At 32.6% G+C, this 19,249-nt stretch overlaps 2 protein-coding genes across 4 annotated transcripts in view; both read right to left on the bottom strand.

The window, feature by feature from the left end:
* LOC114336235 (mothers against decapentaplegic homolog 4-like) overlaps positions 1 to 5,538 on the bottom strand; it is a 52,037-nt gene extending 46,499 nt beyond the window's left edge. The window contains exon 1 of one of the 2 annotated variants that reach the window (XM_028286561.2): positions 4,939 to 5,538. The gene's annotated coding sequence lies outside the window, so the exon portion shown is untranslated. The remainder of the gene's footprint in view (positions 1 to 4,938) is intronic. The other variant, XM_028286560.2, reaches the window with a different exon arrangement.
* A 4,516-nt stretch (positions 5,539 to 10,054) lies between these two features.
* Positions 10,055 to 19,249, bottom strand: part of LOC114336237 (aminoacylase-1) — a 128,674-nt gene continuing 119,479 nt past the window's right edge. For both annotated transcript variants that reach the window (XM_028286564.2, XM_028286562.2), the window contains one exon: positions 10,055 to 13,232. In XM_028286564.2, the coding sequence (XP_028142365.1) occupies positions 13,025 to 13,232 (208 nt within the window). In that variant the 3' untranslated portion in view covers positions 10,055 to 13,024. The remainder of the gene's footprint in view (positions 13,233 to 19,249) is intronic.

Here is a 19,249-nt window from a genome sequence, read left to right on the forward strand (position 1 = left end):
GCCTCTGAAGTTATAGGTACAGTGGGGACGTTTGAGTTGGAATAAATTCATTTCCACGAAAATGGACGGCTCTGGAGATAAATTAAGAATCAGGTAGATTTTTATTTTTAAATTATAATTTTTTGGAATATACGGTATGTCCCTGTAAGTTGTATCCATATGCAAAACTTTTTTATTATTAATTTTACGAAAAAAAGTTATTCTTCATAAAAAGCTCTGCATGATCCAAAACCTAAGATTCAACCATCAAATATTAAATTTTATTAATATTATACGAGGTGTGTCAAAAAGTTTGAATTTCACTAAAGAGTAAAGTAGCTTTATTTTTCACAATATTGAAAATTGCTATTATGAAAAGTTGTTTGGAATTCAAAACTGTATTCTAATATGCAATGACATCCTTCTAATTGAAATTATTTTTTTTTTGAAAAATTATGGATAACTATAACTACATTATTTTCAGTTATTTCAATTCTGATAACTCTTTTATTATTAATTTTACGATAAAAAGTGATCCTTAATCAAAAGTTCTGAATTGTCTAAAACCTAAAATACAACCATCTTATGTCAAATTTTATCAATTTTATACGAGGTATGTCAAAAAATATGAATTTCGCACAAGAGTAAAATACCTTTATTTTTCACAATATCGAAAATTGTTATTATGAAAAGTTATTTAGAATTAAAAACTATGTTTCAGTATGTAATTATATTCTTCTAATTGAAATATTCTGAACTATAAAGGTACTTTACTTTTGATCTAAATTTATCTTTTTTGACATACCTCGTATAAAATTGATAAAATTTGATATAAGATGGTTGTATCTTAGGTTTTAGACCATGAAGAACTTTTTATTAAGTATGTATCACTTTTTTTCGTAAAATTAATAATAAAAGAGTTACCTATAAGAATTGAAATAACAGAAATTGTTATCCATAATTTTTCAAATTTTTCAAATTTTTTTTTAAATTACAAGGATGTAATTGCATATTAAAATATTGTTTTTAATTCCAAACAACTTTTCATAATAGCAATTTTCAATATTGTGAAAAATAAAGCTACTTTACTCTTGCGTGAAATTCAAACTTTTTGACATATCTCGTATAATATTCATAAAATTTAATATCTGATGATTGAATCTTAGGTTTTGGACCATGCAGAGCTTTTTATGAAGAATAACTTTTTTTCGTAAAATTAATAATAAAAAAGTTTCCAGATGGATACAACTTACAGGGACATACTGTATATCATACTAGTGACGTCATCCATCTGGGCGTGATGACGCAATCTATGATTTCTTTAAATAAGAATAGGGGTCGTGTGATAGCTCGTTTGAAAGGCTATCCAATTCTCTATTCAATAATATAAACATTGACATAATTATTTATACAGGGTGCCCAAAAATTTTTTTTGAATTAAATTAATTAACATAAAAAGAAAAATGTACATAATTTATTTAATTCGAAATACATTTTACTGCTGTCCGAAAACAGGAAAAAATGTTTATTTGATAAATAAATATTGTTTTTCGCTTAAATTCAATATTAAAGCTGCCACCCACCTGTCCCTTAACAGTTTGAACATTTAATTTAAGCGAAAAGCAATGTTTTTTTTTTCAAATTAACATTTTTTTCTGGTTTCCGACAGCAGTAAAATGTATTTCGAATTAAATAAATTACATACATTCTTCTTTCTGTCTCAATTAATTCAAAAAAAATTTTGGGCACACAGTATAAATAATTATGTTAATAATTAGTGAATAGAGAATTGAATAACCTTTCAAATGAGCTATCACACGACCCCCTATTCGTATTTAAAAAAAATCATCGATTGCGTCATCACGCCCAGATGCATGACGTCACTAGTATGATATATATGCCAAAAAATTATAATTTAAAAATAAAAATCGACCTGATTCGTAATTTATCACCAGAGCCGCCATTTTCGTGAAAATGAATTTCCAACTCCTGTACCTATAACTTCAGAGGCTTATATCTTAAAACCATGATTTTTTGGAGCGAGGGGCTTATTGAGTCTTTTGTTCTACACATCAAAGACAAGGTGGAAACGGCGGGTTCGTTGGGAAAAATATTCCCATGAGATATTTTTGCATAATCACATTCGTGAGACATCCCAGAATAATGTTCAAGAAGTCGCCCCCGTGAAAAGTGGGCCAATTTTTTTTAATCAAATTGCAAAAATCATAATTTTGGACCGCACTAATTTTTTTTAGGTTTTTTTGGACCATTCTGGACAAAAAAGGTCTCTTATAATTTTTCTCTAAAGTTGATCTTTTTCGAGTTATAAGCAATTTAAAATTTGAAAAACGCGAAAACGGCCATTTTTAAGACTTTAAAACTCTGTTAAAAATTATTATTATGAAAGTCAGAAAGTGACTAAATCAAAGTTTAAAGTCGCCGCTACATGATCCTGAAGAAATCTGTGTCATTAATTTACTACTAAGCTGTTATTTTTAATTAATAACAATGAGCGGTTAGATCGTATTGATGCGGCTGTAAATGTGAGTGCGAGTAAGATGCACAATTGGACTGCTGGAATGGCTTCTCTCTCGCACTCAGCATTTACAGCCACCGAACACGTGCATGGCGCTTATTATTACTTAAAAATAACAGCTTAGTAAAAAAATGACAAAAATTTCTTCAGGATCTTGTAGGAGGGGCTTTAAACTTTAATTTAGTCATATATTGACTTTCGTAATAATAACTTTTAACCGAGTTATTAAGCCTTGAAAATGGCCATTTTTCGTTTTTTTCAATTTTAAATTGCTTATAAGTCGAAAACGATCAACTTTAGAGAAAAATTATAAGAGACCTTATTTGTCCAGAATGGTCCAAAAAATTAAAGAAAAAATTGTTCGGGCCAAAAATATTTATTCTTGCAATTTGATTAAAAAAAATTGTTAAAAAAAAATTTGCCCACTTTTCACGTGGGCGACTTCTCGAACCTTATTCTGGGATGTCTCACGAATGTGATTATGCAAAAAAATCTCATGGGAATATTTTCCCTTCGAACCCGCCGTTTTCGCCTTGTCTATACCAGAACCCAAAGTTTCAGAGCATTTGACAGAGAACCATTTCCCATAAGGTTTCTGCGGGGTCATTTGTCATTATTATATTACTAAGCGGTAATTTTTAATTATAAACGATGAGCACTAAGCGCATATTAGGCGGCCGTCAATGGTGAGTGCGAAAGAGATTCACCATTCCGGCAGTCCAATGGCACATCTCATTCGCACTCACAGTGACGGCCGCCTCAATACGCCGTTAGCACAGAGATGGCAAATAATGCGATAATTAACGGCGTTAGACGTTACTGTGACCCCAGCAAATTTCTTCAGGATCTTGTAGAGGGCACTTAAACTTTGATTTGGTGACTTTCTGACTTTCATAATAATATATAATAATTTTTAACCGAGTTATTATTAAGCCTTGAAAATAGCCATTTTCGCATTTTTTAAACTTTAAATCGCGTATAACACACCAATCAATTTTAGAGAAAAATCACCTTTTTTGCTCAGAATGATCCAATGATCTAAAAAAAATTGTTCTAAGTGAAAATTATTTTTGTGAATTATTGTTTAAATTTTTCGACCACGGTACCGCCTAGCACCATGTGGATTTGTTAGAAGGACCAATTTTGAGTAAGTTTGTACCAAAAAAATCGAATCGGAATAATTTACCTAACGGGGGCGACAATACAGGCTGGACTAATAAATAACCCATCCGCCATCCGGATCTCAAATATGCGAGAAATACGAAGAGAGGACAACCACGTACAGTATTTTCATGGTCGGAACTGTACCTGGCAGATGGCTGCTTTTCACTCCGATCGAGGGGAACAGAACATCAACCAAAAGGGTGCAAGAGCCGAATGCCGACTATATTTATAGGAATTTTATATTGTTTTTTTATGGTGAAATAACTATGTCCCCTGCAATATTTATTTTTATTACTGAATAAAAAAACGAATTTTTACCTTAGTTCATAAATACGGCAAATTTTAACAAAATAAACAACACCTTTTAAAGATAATTTTACTAATTTTGTAAAGCAAATAGCGAAATAAAATTCCAAACAATAACATGAGAGGAGGACAAAGATTTGAAACATAACAAAAAGTTATTTCTTTTGATTTGATACAAAAGTGAAACCAGACAATGGACTTTCTGGTGCTTTTATTCAGAAAGATCGAAATTCACCTTATGGTGCTTGTGCTCATGCACCTGCCGGCAACTTATTTTTGCGTAAATGTAAACAAAACAGCAGGTTAAATAAACTGATTTATGTTTATGAAACAAACACAATTTTGTTAGAAATTACAGGACATCTACTTTACTTAGATTAGATCATGCTCGAGACAGTAATTATTGAGTATCGAGTCGGCTAGTTTGGGAGGGCAATGCTTCCTTCTCGAAAGGCATCGATTTGTATCAAAACTAACTTCCATTTGACCTTGAAGTCTCGATATTCTTCCCGCCTAGACGTAAAATAAATAACATGGGTATTTAAATGCCTCCTATTAAAAATGGTAACATGTTAGTACTTTATAGTAAGATTAATTTTTACATAAATACGTAATTTATTCCTACAATAGGCAAATACATTAAAAGGTTACAATGATACGAAGTGGGTGTACCCTGTTTCGTTGGTAACTGAAAACAATTGTTATTATTGTTTATTATCATTAGCCGGTTATGCAATTATCAACTACATGAAAACATTACTATTATAAAAATAAAACCTTTCCAACATACTAATACGATAAGATAACATGCGTTCGTTTGAAAGAGCGGGATTCGTTTGCTGGGTCGAGTCCATTGTGATTGGAAACCATTAGAAAACAATTTATTCGTTTTTATCGTATTTTTTAACAGAAATGGACGCGAAGAAATTAATAAAAATTATAATTGTACTTACCGATTATGTTTGTTTACTATTTTCGTTGTGTCTATTTGTATTTTCATCAAAATCGGGCAAAAATAGTATTTTCACTGACAGCACTGTACACCCAGCGAATGTAACAACAAAACTTCTTGGGAGCCTACAAAGACGAAGAGGGAATTCAAATCGCCCGCTCTCTATTGGTCTACGCAAGTCACGAGTGTTTCCCGCGCGAATCTGATTGGTCGGGGCGAAAAAACCGAAACTGCCATCAACTACATCGAGCTACTCGCACATGGCAATGGCGCTTGACATTTAATTTAACCTTAAATTCTGAGTAAACTAAACGATATCATGTTTTTATTGTAATAACAAATTTTTATCCAATAAATTAGAAACAAATTGGTATCCTAATCATGAAGTATTATCATGTAATAACTGAGAAGTAGGATGGAATTCGTTTGTAAACTTTCCGTTTTGCCGGGAACGGCTGTCTTAAATACTGTCATGGCAGCCGCGGAAATTTAAAAATTCCCTAATTCAATTTATTTTGCAAGTTGAGTTTAATGCATACAAAATATAATATATTTCATGAAATTTTTGTAAAAGCAGTTTAAATTTAAAATAAATACTACAATAAAACTACAAGGAATATAATTTTAAACATAAAACTGAATAATCGATTTCCGAAACGGTCAGGTCCATTTTGAAATATACGAGGGGAGTAAGGTATAATTTTTATTTACATAGAAAAACCGGATAATAAGCAGAAACTATTTAAGCAACTTCCAGTTTTATTACCAAGTAAAAAGGTACTAATCACAATAATCTTAGAATGTATTTTATTCGGTGATTAAATGTAGCAAAGTACATTACACGTTAGAATAACTACAAATTATTTTAATATTCTCTAAAACTATTTTTTATAAATACCTATTAGATATCTTTGAAAAGTACTCTTTGACTTGAATAATAAGAAATGGTGAATTCGAAAGATTCAACAAAAGTAAGAAGTTGGTAAAGGTGGCGAGATTCATTAGTAAGAAAAGTATTATCGAGGCATGCTGGAATTCGTCTTGCAGTTTGCAACAAAGATAACAAAATAGCTGTTCAATTGAAACCAAGATAGCACTAAATTAAAATATCTCTCTAGCGACCAAAGAATTTAATTAAGAATGCGTTTAAAGAAATCTGTAGTAAAAAAATAAACAATTAAAGAACAAGAGCTACCTAACGAAAATACAAAGAAAAAACAATTTAATGGTTTATAGTTTTATAGATGGATTTCGCAAAACAAATCATACAGATCCTTCCTAGACCACATACACACACTCCAAGTAGTCGAGAAAAGAATGTCAAAAAATAGGCCGGTACACGTGACACCCATTGATTTAAAAAGGCGTATGACCCAGAAAAATCTAAAAAATCAGGAAAACTTAGAAGTTAATACATTGCGGTGCAAAAAAATCTATCCACTAAAAATTTGGTCATCTTTGGTGTTGTGAATTTTCCAAACATGTCCGATTTACGTGATTTTTTTTTACCACGTTATAGCCTTATTCATTCACAATATCTCTGTAATAATATTGTTGCTAGACAGTTAAACTGTCATTGTATACCGGGTGTATGAATCAACCTGTGTTAACTTTCTCAAAGTTCGCATCACCCTGTGGACTATTCTAGCATTTATAAAATACTGAAAATTAAAACCCAACTATAGCCTCAGGCTTTGTTAACATTTAGTCTTTCGATTCATTCCCTTATGTTGGATAATAAAAAAGTTAGGTACTTTAACAACTGGCTATGTTCGTCATCAGTACAGGATGTTTCTAAATAAGTGCGACAAACTTTAGGGGTAATTTTACATGATAAAATAATGACAATTTGCTTTATAATCATATGTCCGCAAACGCTTCGTTTCCGAGATACGGGATGTTCAATTTCTTTTTACAAACTGACGATTTATTTATTGCTTTAAAACCAGTTGAGATATGCAAATCAAATTTGGTGGGTTTTAAGACGTAGTTATTGCACATTTTTTGACATACAATTAAGAATTTTTGTATTCACCATTGGCGTGCATACGGGTAATATTATCGGTCATAATACCCGTTTGCGCGCCAATGGTGAATATTAAATTCTTAATTGTATGTCAAAAAATGTGCAATAACTACGTCTTAAAGCCCACCGAATTTGATCTGCATATATCAACTGGTTTTAAAGCAATAAATAAATCGTCAGTTTGTAAAAAGTAATTGAACATCCCGTATCTCGGAAACGAAGCGTTTGCGGACATATGATTATAAAGCAAATTGTCATTATTTTCTCATGTAAAATTACCCTTTAAAGTTTGCCGCACTTATTTAGAAATACCCTGCAGGTACTGACGACGAACATGGCCAGTTGTTAAAGTACCGAACTTTTTTATTATATAACATAAGCGAATGAATCGAAAGACAAAATGTTAAGAAAACCTGAGGCTACAGTTGGGTTTTAATTTCGGTATTTTATAAATGCTAGAATAGTCCAGAGAATGATGCGAACTTTGAGAAAAAAACACACTTTGATTCGCACACCCGGTATATAATGACAGTTTAACGGTCTAGCAACAATATTATTACAGCGATATTGTCAATGAATAAGGCTATAACGAGGTAAAAAAATCACTTAAATCGGACAACAGGTTTAGGAAATTCGAAACATCAAAAATGACCAAATTTTTAGTGGATCGATTTTTTTGCACCGCAGTGTAGAAGCCGTAAAAATCCTATACAACGATAGGATAAGAGTTATAGATAAGTTACATAAGAGAAATACTAATATGAGACGACTTCTTGTACACGTTAGGTTTTGCAGACGACCAATGAAAATTAGAAGACGCATACAAGACAAAAATGGACTAGAAATATAGCTAGAAAAGACCGAATACTTAAGAACAGAACAAAAACAAATGAAAAAGTTGGAAATTTAACGGCACTGAAAAAATATCCACTTAGGATTCATAATCTCAAAAGAAGGGAACGGTTGAGCAAGAGAAAATTAACAGATTAGCACAGACAAGAACAGGAATGCAACAAATCAACGGGGTACCATGATGGGAGACAGATTACCAGAAATACAAAGACCATAATAACACCTTGCTACATAATGTAATGACTTACGAGAGTGGAGAATTTAAACAAACAAAACAGCTCCAGAATTGGACTCGAAAGAGGGATGAAGTGGACGAGGCCGTGGAAAGGGGAGGCGTTTCTGTTAAGGACCAATGGATTAGTAACACCGAGCTGCAAGCCCTCATCTCTTGCCGTACTGCTCATCCATAAGTCGATCAGACACCAGCATGTTTTAGTCTAAGTAGCATATTCACTTAGAATTTTAAACTACTACATTAGCTTTTTGAAAAAAAAAAAGAAAATCAAATACCTACTATAACGTCTCCGAAAACTTAAACCTAGTTAAAATACCCTTTTTACCCTAAATTGAGTAGGTATACAATTTTAGGATTAAAAGATAAATCAGAAATTCAGTGAAATCTCAATCAAATAATTGACTAAAAAGATTCATGGATTATAAACATACACTGGGGTGCAAAATTAACCGGACTCCTTAAAAATGGGTCATTTTTTATGTCTCGAATTTCCTAAACCTGTTGTCCGATTTAAGTGATTTTTTAATATGTTATAGCCTTATTCCTTATCAATATCGCTGTAATAATATTGTGACTGAACAGGTAAATTTTCATTGCATACCGGGTGTACCAACGGGTTTTTTCTTAAACTTCGCATCACCCTGTGGCATATTCTAGCATTTATAAAATACTCAAATTAAAACCCAATTATGTATAGCCTTATGTTTTCGCAACATTCTGTTTTTTGATTCATTCGCTTAAGTAGGATTATAAAAAAGTTAGGCAAGTTAACAACTAGCCATGTTCTTTATCAATACAGGATGTTTCTAAATAAGTGCGACAAACTTTAAGGGGTAATTCTACATGAAAAAATAATGACAGTTTGCTTTATAAATCTATGTCCGCAAATGCTTAATTTCTGAGATAGGTGTTGAAATTTTTCTTACAAACTGACCATTTATTTATTGCTTAAAAACCAGTTGAGATATGCAAATGAAATTTGGTGGGTGTTAAGACGTAGTTATTGTACATTTGTTGACATACACGTAAGAATTTAATATTCACCATTGGCGCGCATACGGGTAATATAAGCCCTAATATTACCCGTATGCGCGCCAATGGTGAATATTAAATTCTTACTTATGTGTCAAAAAATGTGCAATAACTACTTCTTAAAACCCACCAAATTTCATTTGCATATCTCAACCGGTTTTAAAGCAATAAATAAATCATCAGTTTGTAAGAAAACTTTCAACACCCCCTATCTCAGAAACGAAGCATTTGCAGACATAATATCGTTGATAAAGCAAACTGTCATTATTTTTTCATGCATAATTACCCCTTAAAGTTTGCCAATTATTAATTAAAAACACGCTGTATTGATGAAAAACATGGCTTTGTTAAAGTACCTAATTTTTAAGCGAATGAATCAAAAAACAAAATATTGATAAAACATGAGGCTATAGTTAGTATTTTATAAATGCTAGAATATTCCACAGGGTGATGCGAACTTTGAGAAAAAAACACAGTTTGATTGATACACCCGGTATACAATGAAACTTTAACTGTTCAGCAACAATACTATTACAGCGATATTGCTAAAGAATAAGGCTGTAATATATTAAAAAAATCACTTAAATCGGACAACCGCTTTAAGAAATTAGAGACATCAAAAATGACACATTGTTAAGGTGTCCGGTTAATTTTGCACCCCAGTGTATTTGCTTTCATTCTTGTCACTATTTCAGTCTATGGTAACTACTACTAATAGTACACTTCAGTAGTTACTGTTTAATGATATACTTGCAATGTATTGTACAGTAATTCCTTCAAACTTTATTATTCTGACATCCATGTCCCCGTCTTTGTTTATCCCAGTATTCCTAATTTTTTCTAATGTGTAGGTACGTACATCTTTCGAATGAGAAATACATTTTAAGATTTTTAAACTTATTTATTTGCAAAATACTATAAAAAATAACGAACATGCTCTATAAGGTTATATAAAAAAAGAAAACACCATAATAAGCTGATTTAAATTTTTATTTTAACTTTTATTTTGGATACGGAAAGAGTTAATGGTCATTTTAAATTAAAAGCTTGATATCCATTTCATTTTTTATAAATGGGCCACCATTATGAGATTGCGGCAAAAACCGCTGTAGGCTTCGAATGTGCAACGTCACGCCGTCATTTTTTACGTTACGTCCGTCTTGAACCTAAAAAATTTAAACTTCCCAACCTATTGCCATGGCACATTATTTAAAGCTCCTCAGAAACATTTCAGAGTTTTAGATCAGTTTTTTCAAGAGCCAGAATGATCACCAATATTCGAAAGGAATAGGCACCAAAATAAGGAGATCAGTTTTAAAGCCTGCAAATAAAATTAGAAAAAGGTCTTACGTCAAACCTTACAAACAACGTTCTGTGAATGAAGTATATGCCTACAGCTTCAAGAATCTGCGAAAATCGGTTTATTACATAAAACAAAAGTGATGACAAATGAAAATAACACAATCGACTTAGATGGAAGTTAGATCGAAATTGTTGAAGTGTATAATACATACAGGGTGTTTGATTAATAATTGTCCATATAGTAACTGGAGAAACCTTAGCTCAAAATACAAAGATTTAACGTAAAACTCTTAAATAAAATGTGGTTCCTTACTGAGTTACAGGGTGTTTTATCTAAAAATTTAAAAATTATTTTTGCTCAGCATTTTAAAACTATTCGACGTATCCTTTTCATACTGGGCAGGAAGTATAGGTACTGTACAAACTGCTAAATTATGTTAAACAAATGTTTCTGACTATTACCAGAGGCGTACAATGGGGAAAAGTGAATGGTTGACCCTTTCCAAATTCTACGCCACTGGCGGAATTGCTATTTTAGTTCAATTATTGGATTCTCCAATACTTTCTCTAAAAATAATATACTCTTCATTCGTAACGATAAAGTCATTAGTTTTTGAGATCTTTGAAGTTAAAAATGAAACGACACGGTTATTTTGATTAATGTATTGTGTCGCTTCATTTTTAATTTCAAGTATCTCGAAAACTAATCATTTTATCGTTCCGAATGAAGAATATATTATTTAAATAATAAGTACTGAAAAATCAAAAAATTACACTAAAATAGCAATTTCGTCAGTGGCGTAGAATTTGGGAAGGGTCAACCAGCCACTATCCCCCATCGTACGCCTCTGGTAGTAGCTAGAAACGTTTATTTATCTTAATTTAGTAGGGTGTACAGTACCTACACTTTCTGCCAAGTATGATAAGGATACGCCAAATAGTTTTAAAGTACTAGGTACAAAAATAATTTTTAAATTTTAATCATATATGAATCATATCATAAATTAATCAAAATAACTGTGCCGTTTCATATTTAACTTCAAATATCTCGAAAACTAATAACTTTATCGTTACCAAAGAAGAGTATATTATTTACATAGAAAGTATTGGAGAATCTAAAAAGGGCACTAAAATAGTAATTTCTCCAGTGGCGTAGAATTTGAGAAGGGTCAACCATTCACTATCCCCTGTCGTACGCCTCTGGTAGTAGCTAGAAACGTTTGTTTATCATAATTTAGTAGGGTGTATAGTAGTCGCACTTTCTGCCAAGTATGAAAAGGATACGTCGAATAGTTTTAAAATGCTGGGCAAAAATAATTTTTAAATTTTTAGATAAAACACCCTGTAACTCAGTAAGGGACCACATTTTATTTAAGAGTTTTACGTTAAATCTTCGTATTTTGTGCTAAGGTTTCTCCAGTTACTATATGGACAATTATTAATGAAACACCCTGTATAGTAGGAAAAATGAAAGATTACCCATGAGCGGCATGAGTGATCATATTAAACACATCTTTTCTATGTTCCAGAAAATAATGAACTAGTACCAGTACTATAAGAACAGCTTATATAGGGTGTCCCAAAAGTAGCGGAACGGTCGAATGTTTCGCGAACTAAAGATCGGATCAAAAAACTGAAAAATACGTGTTCAACCATTTTCAAAAATCTATCCAATGACACCGAACACCAATCCCCATTACATCCCCTGGAGGTGGGGTGGGGGGTAACTTTAAAATCTCAAATAGAAACCCCCAGTTTTTCTTGCAAATTTGGATTCTTTACGTAAAAGTAGTCAACTTTTATTCAAGACATTTTTTCGAACTATGGATAGATGGCGCTAAAATTGGGAAAAACGATTTATCCTGATCCCATAGGTAAATTATAGAAACGGTCTAATATCTCACGAAATACACTTCCAAATGAGAAACCAAAAAACAGATTTTTAATGAAGAAAAAGAAGAAGAGTTAGGTTTCCAAAAAACTGACGGCGTGAATTCATAACCCTGCTGCATACTGTAAATTATTTTCATGCGACTACTTAGCACTGACTTAGAGCACGTAACAGAACTGCATATAAAACATAAGATGGCCGTCTGAGTGCTGTTAATACCGGACCCTAATTACTTAAAATGAAAATAGTACATATCAGCATATCAAAATATACAAGATTATAAAATCAGATATCACACATTCAAACAAGCATTTATGTGAATCTAAGAGGACACTTCTAGAAATATTTCTGCAAATCTGCATCTTATAGCAAAGTCATCTGCATATTTTCTACAAGAAAAAATATGAAGAACCAAACGTTTCACAAAATATTAGAAAACTGAAAAAAAGGTTAAAAGAACAGTTGTAGTACAGGCGTAAGAAAAAATGTTAGAATGAGAAGTTAACACATGTGAACATAACTAGTCACCCTAAAATTTAAAGTAGCAGCAGTTGATGTGTTCAAAGTTCATAGTCAATTCCCAAGTTTTTGAGGACGTTGTTTCATATAAATAGGTTAAGTTGACCACCAACTCTGACTAGCACCTTTGGTGAAGATCAAAACATCTATCGTTGGCATAAATGTATATCAATAGTGTAAGCCTACACATTTAAAATTGTATAAGAAAATATTCCGACCTAGCGGAATGTTCATTTGCATTTGGCCAAAGCTTGTATTAAGTGGCAATATATATTAATACCCTTCAAAAACGTGTCTCGGTGTAGATGCTCATTAAAACGATGCAATAAAGGTTCCGTGTTACTCATAGGCGAGAATCCAATAGCAGGGATTCCCAAATCTCGCACAAAGGTCATATCTGACTTCGCTGGACAAACTAAGGGAACCAGTCTCATTCCTCTGGAAAACAAAATTATTAATTCATTATATTACCTAATGTCTACTGTAGTTGTATAATTAATATTTATTAGTTAGTCTCCATAAAATATCGGAGACATAATATTAGGCCTGGATCCAGCGTACCAAAAAAAGTTTATTAATAGCAAGCTGAAAATTTGTCATTTTTTTTATAATAGCTTAACGGTGTCTAGTCGGACAAACTTTGATGGATGGGAACACTGGAACATGGGAAGTTTTAATTGTGGAACGTGATTTTAATTGTGGAACTTGTCATTCTGACAATTTAATAATTGTGAAAACTAGCAGGTTGTGTTTAAGATTATTCAGTAGCAAACTTTATATAATATATGAAAAAATGTTTGTCCGACAAACATGTTGGGCATTTTAATAAGTCCAACACGTAGAACATGTCAAATGACTGGAATTATGTTGATGATAAATTAATAGCAGTTTGATTTTTGCTTGAGTGTTTAATGAAAGGGTAACAAATCAATTGGAAGTTCTGTAAGACAAAATACATGGGACGTTTTTGTAGTCTGACGTTCGAAACCTGTAACCTGTTCCACAATTAAAACTTCCAGTGTTCCCGTACTTCAAAGTTTGTCCGACTAGACACTGTTAGACCTTGATTACACGTAACGAGTATTGTAGCGAGACAGTGTTCTCGGCCGAGTGCTCGTTTCGTATAAACATACTAACGAGTACTTGGCCGAGCACTCGACCCGGTCATATGGCGAGACAGTTACTCGGACCTTGTTCTATTTACTAGGCCGAGTCTTCGACCTCCCACCCTTCAATCGTATACTCGCCAATCCACTAGGTACGTGTAAACAACACTCGCTGTATAATTGTACATATTACTACTTCATCAGAAGAGACGACTTATGTTAATCAATATGATTTGTGATTCTCAAAAATAGCTAACAAATTGAACTCAGATAGGACAATAAAGTTTAGTTCAATTATATAGATAAGTCACACTCGTGCTTATCAAATTTCAAATCTTTTGAGTATAAAAATAAACAAAAACGTGATGCAGCATATGTATCTGTTACCGTTAAAACCCGATTTCAGTTAAAACCCGAATTTACTAGGAACAACTAGTTTTAACTAAGCGCTTTAGACAATTCTAGTTTTAACTAGTCAAAACTAGATTTGATTGCTAAATTCAGTTAAAACTAGAAATCGCGAACGGATTTCATTTAGAGTAGTTTATATGCGATTTTCTTGTGATTGCATGTCGGTCAAATCTATCTGACAGCGACTATTCATTTCTGAATGCAATATAGGTTTGGACACAAGACCTCTCTTCGTTATTATATTTACTCTTCTTCCGTTGGCAAGTTTCACACATTGTTATAAAAATATTGATCATATCAATAAAAAGTTATATTTGCCTATTTCCTGGCGGTTTCAGTCTTCAACCTATCCTGATTTCCATGAAAAATAGCAAGATGGGCTGCTTCAATTATGCCAAAAATATTTTCGAATTGGAAAAGACTGTAAGACTTGTACACACTTCTAAGTAAGTCAAACCGGCAAACGAGTGTATGTTCTCAAAAAAATTGATAGTGTGTAAAAAATATTTTATCATAGGCTAAGTACTTTCAACACATAACGTGCCATCATTAGAGCTTCGTCCTCTTATAAAACCTTCATAGAAGAGCAATTGCTAAACGACACAATAATAAACATAGATATAGATCCTGGGCAAAAGCCACAGATATCGGGTATAACAACCCCATAAATTGAATAAATTACATCTAAATTCTTTTTTATTTTAAAAAGACAACAGGGCTGAGTCAAACCATTTTGAACCCACGTGAACAGCTATGTGAAATATTTTCGACAGGTACATATTTGATTAATCAATTTTAGAAGCTAACTTTTTTTTTTCGCCAACTTCAACAATTCTAAATCATTTTAGTCTTCGAATTTGTAATGGTGTCTTCTTGGCAGACAGTTCCGCATCTTGTACTTCGACCATTAATTTATTATATATGCTTTTGCTCACAACATTGTAGTGACTTTCTTTCTTCTCTGTCTCTTCCATTGTAAAATCATTTCCAAAACACGTTCTTTTCACGTTCTTATATCTCTGCTCTCAATCCGATCTTCGATATTATCACTAATGGTGAATAATACATAGTGGTGTAATAATAACCAGTAAAAACGATGCAAAACAATCAACAGTTTCACACACTATTTTGCTACCGACCGGCCGCCTTCGTCATTAACACTACCCCGAACAAGCCGTAATACATACTTGTCTCTTGCAACAATTTTAACTGGTATTCACCAGTAATTCCAAAAAAGCTATTTTGAACTAGCATAAACTACTCTAAATGAAATCCGTTAGGGATTTCTAGTTTTAACTGAATGTAGCAGTCAAATCTAGTTTTGACTAGCTAAAACTAGAATTGTCTAAAGCGCATAGTTAAAACTAGTTTTTCCTAGTAAATTCGGGTTTTAACTGAAATCGGGTTTTAACGGTAACATATCGATTGTAGAAGAAATAAATAAAACTGAACTGGTTTTAAAACTAAAGAAGTCAAATAAAATAAAAAATTTAAATTCGATATACCGTCGAACCCGCTTATTGGAATAGTATTCGTGCCAAGCAAAAGTATTCCTATAACCGGGATATTCTAATAACCGATCATTAGTGGCTAGTAAAACCGTTTCTGTACCTCAAATTTATATTCCTTAAACCGGGATATTTCTATAACCGGTATTCTAATAAGCGTGTTCGACTGTATAGACAAGAAAAATCAATGAATCGAGGAAATTGGGAGCAGCGAGATTTGGTCTTCTTAAAATCCATTGTCTATAATAGTTTAAAGACGCTTATCTCCTTCTCATAGTATATCCGTCAATTCTTGTATAAGCAGTAATATAAGACGTATGATATATTTTTAATGTTAGCTTTACGATCCATAAGTACACTACTCCTTGTTTTTGTGAATCGAAACTGAACTGACTCGCCTCCAAATTAAAAAATTGCCAAATACGTATAAACCATCTCTCGCCCTCACCACTGTCTCGGCGTAGTAACAGTTTGCTGTCTCGCCATTGTCATTGTACTCGTTACGTGTAATCAAGCCATTTAGCTATTAACAAATTTTTACCTTGCTATTAATAAACTTTTTTTGGTACGCGGGATCCAGGCCTATATGATAGGATAGTTTAGTGATACGAGCAGAATCTACTAATATAAAAAATTAGTATCTAAATAAGATGCATATTCCATTGAGGAAACGCTTGTATGGCTAGAAACAATTATAAAAATCTATTTGTTAATAGTTTTATGAAGTATATTATACAAAGTTAATTTTAATCTACTCTATCGTAATGAGCATGAGCACATTCTTATTCTACCAATGCTCTTTATGTGATTGAAGAAAATTTTATTTACGGGCGGAAAATCTTTTTCATAAAAGCCGAACAAAATGAGAATAACATAATATAATATATTGGTTTACGTAGAATCAGGATTTAGATATTCCCATAAGAATACAGTTTCCCCAGAAATTCAATTTGTAATGTGGAATCATTGGTCTAAAAATGTTGGTTCATTTTTTATTGAAAGATTGCAGAATTTGCAGAATGATTGTTCTACACATAATTCTGCTGATATTACGACTACAAATTATTTTTCCTCATCAAACAGTATTGTCATCTTCATGAAACAACACAAAATATAGAAGAGCCAATACTGAAGAATATCGAAGTTTTGGGGTCAAAACGCCGTCATACTGGAAAACAAGTGGGGATTCATTTATCATGGTTTGGTTTGAAACAGTTGTTGAACCATTATTCAGTTGGGTAGTTAAAGAAACAACTCAATAATTTTTTTAATAATAAATTTCATTTTATGGTGAGAAATTCTTATTTCTTACGAGAATTTTATTTTGTTTACAATGTTCTTTGTTTTAACTAGAACGGTGATTAAAAGCTAATATGTGACATGTTTCCTCTGTTTCCAATAGAGCTACAGCCCAAGTCGAACCTTGCTTCCCCCAGCATCCGCCTCCAAGCACCCTAGACACGATCCGACACGTAACCTAGACACGATCAATTAACAATAAACTTTTTCTTTCTATAAATGTAACGTTGCAAAATGTATCTTGTATCTCCTTAACTTCTTTGAAAAAAAAAATTATATTTTCTTAATATCTTCAAGATATCGATTCTTTAATCTTATGTTATGTATATTCACCGTGCAAAATGATTAAAAAAATATAGGACATTCCATCAAAAAAATGACTTATTATATTTATTGATGGTCTTCCAATTATAAATGTATTCCTATTTTTTTATTCCGTCTTTAGTAAAATTTAGTAAAATTGTTTAAATTATTTTTAAATTGAGGTACAGCTTGTATATTATCAAAACGCCTCTTTTTCTATCTTTGCACTGAAAACTGAAAACACTTATAACTGAAAATTAGATATATTCGATAAATAGATACAACAATTTATCAAAACTTGGCAAATATAATTATGTATGATAATAATATCTAATAATACACCTTTAAACACATTTGACAATCCCATAAACGTTCTCATAATTACTATCTTGCACTTACCACTATAATGCATTATAAATTACTACATAAGTTATCATGCATTGCCTTCATGCACTAATAAATGTGAGACCAACAGTCATTTGCCCGTTATAGAAATATCCCTATATACTATTCCTGTATACGTACTATTCCTACATAATATGCCTATATACATACTATTTTTATAGCAGACTTTATTTTTTTTATTTTAATCTTTCTCAACTCTATGACTAAAAATAATTACTTTGCATGCATTCAAATTTTGTTGATATGTTATCACGTCTCTGCCTGACAATTAAAGAAAATTAAGCACTCTGATAATAAACAAGGCGTAATGCAAGGCAAGGCAAAGTAACAGGTATTTTAAATAAAGTTATACATCGATAATCATCATCATCAATGGTGCTACAGCCCTATGAAAGAGCCTCGACCTTCTTAAGTCTATTACGCCAGTCAGTCCTATCAATTTCCAACCGTTGCCAGTTTGCTGCGCCTATTTTTCTCCCATCCTCATCTACACCATCCTTCCATCTAAGTTTTGGCTTACCCCTATTTCAACTTCCCACAGGTTGTGACATAAGAATTCTTCTAGGAGGGTTGTTATGTTGTGATCTTGCTAGATGTCCTGCCCATCTTAGTCTTCCTATTCTTATAAGAGATACTACGTCTTTACCACCAAATATGTTTATATCTGTGGTATACCTCGTAGTTGTACCTCCTCCTCCAACTACCATTTTCACAGATGCCACCGAATATTACTCTCAGGATCCTTCGTTCAAATATAAGCAGAAGGTTTTCATCTGCCTTGGAGATGGTCCAAGTCTCCGATCCATATGTCAACACTGGTTGTATAAGGGTTTTGTATATCGTTATTTTTGTTTTTTGGCTTAAGTTTCTGCTTCTCATATGTCTACTCAGTCCAAAATAGCATTTGTTCGCTAGAATTATCCTTCGCTTGATTTCTTCCGTCATGACGTTCTCGTTGGTGATCAGGGAGCCTAAGTATGTGAATTTGTCCACCACTTCAAAGGTAGAGTTATCAACAGTGAATTGGTGACCGATGTTTCTGTTTCTATTGTTGGGTGTTTATGCCAACATCTTAGTTTTCTCCTCGTTTACTTTCAGGCCCATATTTTTTGAGGCATTTGAATAGGTGGTATACATTTCTTCTAGTTTGCGTGTTTTGCGGGCAACTAGGTCCACGTCATCTGCATATGCCAAAATTTGGGATGATTTATTAAAAATATTTCCTCTGTTGTCTATTCGTGCATCTCTGACCGCCTTTTCCAGAGCTATGTTGAAGAGGAGACACGCCAGCGCATCTCCCTGTCGCAGCCCAACATTCGTTTCAAACGCCTGTGATTGTTCGCCCTGTATTTCGACTTTGCAAACGACTTTACGCATTGTAGCCTTAACCAATCTTATCAGTTTATCAGGGATGTGGAATTCA

Source organism: Diabrotica virgifera, chromosome 2 (assembly GCF_917563875.1).
Source record: "Diabrotica virgifera virgifera chromosome 2, PGI_DIABVI_V3a".
Lineage (NCBI taxonomy): Eukaryota > Metazoa > Arthropoda > Insecta > Coleoptera > Chrysomelidae > Diabrotica > Diabrotica virgifera.